This window comes from Schistocerca nitens, chromosome 1 (assembly GCF_023898315.1).
Source record: "Schistocerca nitens isolate TAMUIC-IGC-003100 chromosome 1, iqSchNite1.1, whole genome shotgun sequence".
Classification (NCBI taxonomy): domain Eukaryota; kingdom Metazoa; phylum Arthropoda; class Insecta; order Orthoptera; family Acrididae; genus Schistocerca; species Schistocerca nitens.
The window spans coordinates 1122249009-1122256286 of record NC_064614.1 but is presented as its reverse complement, the minus strand read 5'-3'; the positions used below and the strand labels follow the sequence as shown (position 1 = coordinate 1122256286).

At 38.1% G+C, this 7278-nt stretch overlaps 1 protein-coding gene across 1 annotated transcript in view; it reads right to left on the bottom strand.

Moving 5' to 3' along the window:
• Positions 1-1039: 1039 nt before the first annotated feature.
• Positions 1040-7278, bottom strand: part of LOC126199194 (lysosomal alpha-mannosidase-like) — a 90511-nt gene continuing 84272 nt past the window's right edge. Inside the window, exon 17 of the mRNA XM_049935977.1 lies at positions 1040-1741. Coding sequence (XP_049791934.1) covers positions 1517-1741 — 225 coding nt within the window. The 3' untranslated portion in view covers positions 1040-1516. The remainder of the gene's footprint in view (positions 1742-7278) is intronic.

Below are 7278 nucleotides of genomic sequence, written 5' to 3'. Positions count from 1 at the left end.
ATCTATTAGAGCAGTGATGTCATGATTACATGGATCAATAATACTGTAACACACATTTGACTTTTCAGTTTGTGAAATTTTTTAAACTAACTGAGAGCAGCTAAATTCTCTTATTTCTACAAGTTTCTTGTGACACTATTTTTACTAATGCCAAACATTGCCTTTTGCTACTGATTTTCTTTCAGCTTGAAGAAATGTTAACATCAATCGTCAAAACCCGAAAAAACTTCAACAGTTACATGACACAGTCCTTGAATATCATGAAGAATATTCAGTGATGATGGAGCAGTAATATAGTTCAAATTATGCCACATAACTTGAAAAGATATTTCTTTCTAAAGAGAAGAAGTGCTCCACGCACTCTTCATGAAAAGTGGGTGACCTGTGATTCAGTTACACATTTCACGAAGTAAGTGGATGGAATGGGGCATAATATAAGCTTAACATTGTATTCACTGTCAACATTCAGATGAATATGGAGATTCATTGGTAAAGGAACCAGTAAAATATAACTGTGAGGAGGAAAAAAGATTTATGTCCATGTTACTGGTTTGTAGCCCATGACAAATGTCATCGTTGTGCATCATAAGTCCATGTTGTTCATGAACCACATAATGTATTTCATATTATTGACGACAAGGCATGCTTTCACTGCTTGGAAAATATTACGAAATGTAAGTTGTAATAGAAATGTGTGTCATCAGTTGAAGATCTAGGGCCTAGTAATAACAAATCACACATTTATTTGGCAAAATTATATGTGATGATGTTTCCTTCTCCTCATTCAACATCTGGAAAGATTTCTAGGACATCCATTATGGTAATAGCAATAATCTATGACATAAATAAATATAGATTATTTCAAAATCAGTTTTTTTTTGCAGTGAATTTTCATTAGTTTTAGGAATTTTCATGAGTTCTAGATTTATTTTAGTGGTTGTTAAAGGTATAATTTTCAACACTCTCCCAGCAAAATTATAGGCTGGCAGTAAAAAATCTGTGTTTTTAAGGACCTTTCAAGTAGGGACATTTTGCAATCTTCATTTGGAATATAATTTTATTGTATCTCTTGAGAAATCTTTCATTCAGCATTTACAATTTCTTTACATACATTTTGGCAACTTCTTTAAATATCATTTTATGCAAATCAACTATGCTTGATTTTCAGAAATTCAATGTATTCCCTTAATTCACAGTTCCATTTGTCAAATTTTTACTAGTCTTGTCATGACAGGTTCTCTCTCACATCTGCAATTCATTCCCTATCTTTTAAAATGTTCTTTTGTTGTCCACAACTCATCAAACTAGCTTTTATTTTCATTAATGTAACAAGACTGTGCAGGAGAGGAATTACACTTTTATTCCATAGCCACCACATTGAATGAATTTTATTGTGTGATGTGGAAACAGGTGTGACATCCGTGCACTTAACGGTGAGAGAATAACACACCAAATTATGTATTAATTAATGTAATAAACCACAATCTACATATGTTAATAATGAAGATAGATTTTATCAGAACTGAGAGTTGCGTGCACTTTGGCGATTAATTTCAATTATAAATGTGCGTATCTGCATGGGTTCCAGTACGACATTAGGAATGTCATCTGTTGGCTGCCTGGTTGATGAAGCAGTACCTGTCTCATCAGTCCATATCAGCCTTGTGTTGTCTTCCAGCCACTGATTTGCACCCAGTGTTGTCTCTCTAATAGACGAGACATCGAATGGAGTAAATAGTGCCTGAAATAGAAAAAGTATAGATCATAACTCTCTTGAAAGGCATTTCAAGAAGAATACTTTACTAAAAAAAGTTAACTGATGAAAATTAAATTAAAGGATAGTTGCCACTCACCATATAGCAGAGATACTGTGACACAGATAGGTTATACAAAAAGACTGTCAAACAAAGCTTTCAACCAAACATGCTTTCATGACAAAGTACGCACACACACACACACACACACACACACACACACACACTCATGCAAACGTACATCTGGCCTTGGCAGTCAGGGACTGTACTCATGTGTGTGTGTGTGTGTGTGTGTGTGTGTGTGTGTGTCGCATTTGCATGAGTGTGCGTGTATGTTGTCTAATTCTGATGTAGGCCTGTTTCGTTGAAAGCTTTGTTTGACAGTCTTTTTTGTTGTGGCTATCTGAAACTCAGCATCTCCACTAGATGGTGAGAAGCAACTATCCTTTTAATATTGTCAAAATTTTATCAGTGTCCTACTATTTTGCTGCTCACACTAAAATAATAATTCCAGTTCATTTTCCTGTTTGTATCTTTCAAGAAAACTACAGTGAAATCTCCACAAACTACTAACTGTTATTTCTTGTCTGACGGGTAGCTTAATAATGCATCTAGATTTCTCATAAATAGATGAAAGTCTCCTAGAGGGAATCTTTAGACTTACAGTTATGAGCGAAATATTCTGCAGTAACTAGTCACAAGGATATGCTTCTAGGTTCTGATTAACACAAAAATTATTTGTTTCAATATATTTGACTTTGTGTCCAACTTTTACATTTGTTGCAACTCCTCCTTTTTTATGTTAATGCTACACAAAATGATGCAAGTCTATAATCCCTGATATGTAACTTCTCCATCCCTGTGGTTACATAGTGTTTAGAGGGGCAGAGAATATCTATCACTTCAGAATTTTCCAAGTCATGAAGAAAGACACAAAGTGTTGACCTTGATCTGTTGTCACATCTGTTGGACACCAAAACCTTAAAATCCATGTAATGAAAAATGCCGGTGCAACTGTATCTACAGAAATGTCCATAATAGACATGGATTTGACCCAGCAAGCAAATGTGTCAGTAGCAGTGAGAATATATTTGGTTCATTGGACTGGGGGGTATGGCTCTGTGATGTCTATGTGGACATAAGAAAAAGGCACCTCAGTTTTGGAAAGGAATAGGAGGCTTGTGGACATGGTGAGTGACTTTGGCTGACTGACAAGTTAATTAGATTCTAACTCAAATACAATAACCACATTGTACTCTGAGCTGAACGTATCCATCTGTTACCGTACAATTAGTTGTATTAGTGGCAGGATGTGTGAGGCTGTGAATTGCACCAAAAACCTATTTACTACAATGGAAAGACTTGAAATATTGGGGTTGGCTCCGAGAAATGTCACACTGGATGCGGAAGTTTCCCATAGTTAATTGTTTCAGCTGCACATCCATTGTTGTTTCATATGGAATTAATGTGTTTTCTCATCTATTTCCTGTGCCATAGCTATCTGGGTTGGATTCACTCTTGCTGAGAGCAATTTGATTCCTCAGAAATAGTTAGCAAACACATCATCAGCTCCTCTTAGGTGACAGAAATTGGTAGTGAATTGTGATGAATTTCCAGTGGCTGAAATGCCAAGGAGAGTAGGAATTGTGAGGATTGTTAAACACCAAATAAACAGGTTTGTGGTCTGTAAGGAGAATGAAGTGGCATGCCTCAACTTGGTGACAGAAACGTTTAATTTCTTCATAGACTGCTAACAGTTAGCAGTTGAAGGCACTCTACTTAGTTTGTGTGTCAGACAAGTTATGGGAAAAATGACTGAGGTGCTGCCATGGCCCCTTTACCTGCTATTGCAGTGCTACCCCTATAGATGCCTAACTGGCATTGATGACCACAGACAGTGGCACTGAAGGCAGAGGGTGCGCAAGCAGTACTGCCTCTTTCAAGGAGGAATGTACTTTGTGAAAAGCAGATAATATTTTAGGTGTCCACGTGACAGGTCATTGTCCACATGAAGTGATGCCAGAAAGTGTTGCTGTGAGTGGTGGCTGGACAGCTGCTACACGTGGTGGTTGGGGCCTGTAGAAATTAGCAACAGTGAAGAAATGACACAATTGCTGATATGTTTTGTGAAGTGAAACTGAAGAAGCAAGTCCACTTTAGATTTTAAGGGCTTTGGGAGTCACCTCACACCCCAAGAAACCCAATGCCTGTTGGGAAAGCACACACTTGGCACTATTTATCTTCAGTCCATAATCAGAAAGTCTTTCAAAAATAGTCCATAGGTGAATTTCATGCTCAGTTGTACAAGTGGAAAGAATCAGCATATCACCGAGGTACGTGAAGCAGAAATTCAGGTTGTAGATGACCTCATCAATGATATGTTGCCATGTTTGTGTGGCATTCTTAAGGCTGAATGGCATATTTACATATTCAGAGAGGCCAAAAAGCATGAGTACTGGTGTCTTTTGTACATCCTCTGGTGCTGTTAGAATTTGGTGATTGTCCTTTTTTAAGTCGAAAACACTAAATATTTGGGAGCCTGCCAGAGCAGCCATGAAATGATGTAAGTGGGGACAGGATAGTAATCCTGTGTGGTGCGCACATTCAGCATGTGATAGTCTCCACACGGACCCCGTGAGCTATCATTCTTTCAAACTAGATGTAGAAGATATGCACAAGGCCTGTCAGAACATCTAATAACCCACATAGCCAGCAATGCTTTGAACTCATTCTTTGCAGTAGTATACTTATCAGGAGCCAGCGGACAGGTCTTGTATGCAGCCAGCAGCCCTGACATGGTAAGTTTTGGTGTGTATGTTCTGTTGCACTTGAAACTGTGATTTGGGTTGGTGTTCTGCTGTGTCCACAGTCATACCTGGAGTGATGTCATCCCTGAGCTGACATAGATGCTCGAGTCATAGCAAGTGTGGTGGCACTATCTGACTGCAGGCACAAAGGGTCTCGTTGTCAATGAGGATGTGCATCTTCTATTCTTCCACCATCATAACTTTTGAAATTAGTTCGCTAACAATGGATAGCAAGTGTTGTTTTTCACTGAACACACTGGAGCCCTCTCATGTAGTGGTTGGGGTTATTGCCGACGTGAAATGGTCTTGCAGTGTTATCTTATGACCACTTACAATTTCATTGTTCATGTGAAATGTAGCCTCCCATATGGACAACAACATCAGAGATCTGGAAAGTCTACTAAACTAATTGAAGAGGTGTTAGGGGGTATCAAAAGCAAGGAACATGTGGCAGGTGTATACCTAGACCTGGAAAAAGCCTTTGATTGTGTGAATGTTGAGATCCTATTAGACAAGCTATGGAACATGGGCATTAGAGGATGGAACATGGGCATTAGAGGCGCTGCTTATGACCTAATAAAGTGTTATATGAGCAATAGAAAACAGTTTGTTCTGCTTAAAACAGAAAGTGGTGTCTACAAATCAGAGATAACTTGCATAAAATATGGCATGCCCCCGAGCTCAGTGTTAGGCCCCCTTCTGTTCTTGATCTATGTAAGTGATATTAAATACTGTACTATAAATTCCAAAATTGTTCTATATGCCGATGACATGCCCATTGTGTGTAAAAAGGAATCATGCAATGAACTAGAGGCTTAGTGTAATAATGTGACAAAAGAAATTGCTCAGTTTTTTAATGAAAGCCACTTAAATGAAAGCACCGGTAAAACATGTTTGATGGAGTTTAACAAAAGTAGTTTGAATAATTAAATTAAATTATACATTGGCAACAAATTAGTAAAGAAAGAGTCTAGTGTAAAATTCCTTGGTGTAACAATCCAAAGCAACCTGAAGGGATACACACATATTGACTCCCTAGCAACTAAGTTGTCAAAAAATATATTTGCAGTCAGTACTATTAGCAAGTTCTGTGCTGACACTGTAGTCCTAAAGACTGCATGCCATGCTCTTTTCTCCTCTCACTTGAACTACAGCATTGAAATTTGTGGGGCAACAACCAACGCTAATCTAGAAAAGCTACTCATTCTTCATAAAAGGGGTGTGAGAATAACCTGTGGAGCAAAATATAGGGAATCTTGTCGCAACTTGTTTCCAAAAACAGAGCTGTTAACTGTTATAAACACATACATTCTAAAAACCATATTGCTTGTGAAAAGACTACACCCAAACACTTATTCAGATTTCCACCAGTACAATACTAGAAATAAAGAAAGATTTTACATTGGCAGCCACAGAACAGCACTTTATGAAAAGGGGCCTCAGCACGCAGGTATAAAATTAGCTAATGCACTGCTTAGTGCAGTCATGGCTCTTCCTACAATTAAACTGAAACATCAGCATAAGAAATTTTTAGTAAAACACCCTTTCTACATATTAGAAGAGTACCATACTTATATGAACAACAAATACTTTGTGAAATTATGTGAATAGAAATCAGTAAACATCTTATTGTAATTTTGTTGTAAATTAATGACGTATTCAAAGAATGTGTCTTGTGTATTGTACTAATAACTTTAATCATTACTGTTTCTTTGTACATGTGCAGTGTACCATTCAATGTTGAATAAAGCTATTATTATTATTATTAATAATGCTATGAGGATCCTAAATTCACAACATCGTGGTCACTGAACAGAGGGGTTGAAGAATTATTCACTGCTGTGAGCCATGATTTTATAGATGAACAGTTGTTTGATGTTGAAGGGAATACACTGACATCCAAGCCTGTGTCAGTTAAATAAACCAGCTCATTACACATGTCCTCTATGTACACCCGATGTGATGTAGGAACACTGTGAAGAACAGAGTGCCTGTCAGCTACGTTTGGGAGATACCTTGACAGTACAAAGGAGTACACTGTTATAGTGTAGCAAATTATGAGTGTTACACATTCCTCTAGTAGGGACAGAGCTGTTTGGGTAGGCATAGTGGAGTGACAATTGTGTCTAATTTTGGTTGCTGTCCTTGTTTGGATAATTGTGTAGCATGTGCCTTTGTGCACCAGCTGGCTGAAGTATAAATATTACCAGCAGAGTTTAGCTTGCTGCCTGATGTTACCTCATGTGCTGTGCCATCTGGTAGGTTGAGTGCTGCTGGGAGTGACTGAAGCTGCCACTGGAGAGCATTAAAGCTGTACACTCAATTATTCTGCAAGTGCAAGCTGCTGCTCCCTAGTGGTGGCGGCTGGAACCACGATTATGACACTGTGGTGTCCAGTTTGTGGGGCTTGTGTCATTGAGTGATAGAACATGATAAAACTGATCTGCAATCAGTAACTGCATGTGAAAAGGTGAGGAAATATTGGGAATCGCCACTCTTTTCACAATGGAAGGTAACTGGCCCATCTAAATCTGTTTCAGCATGGCATCAGTAGTGTTGTTTGTGTAAATTACTGATTGCAGGTGATGCCCAAAGATGGGAGGGGCCTTGTTACCAATAGTTTCACTTTGCAGCACTTTTTAAATGTGGATGTTCATAGGTTTGCAGAAGCAAAAAAGCACACTGTTCTTGATGTGTATATATTTACTTCCAGGAAG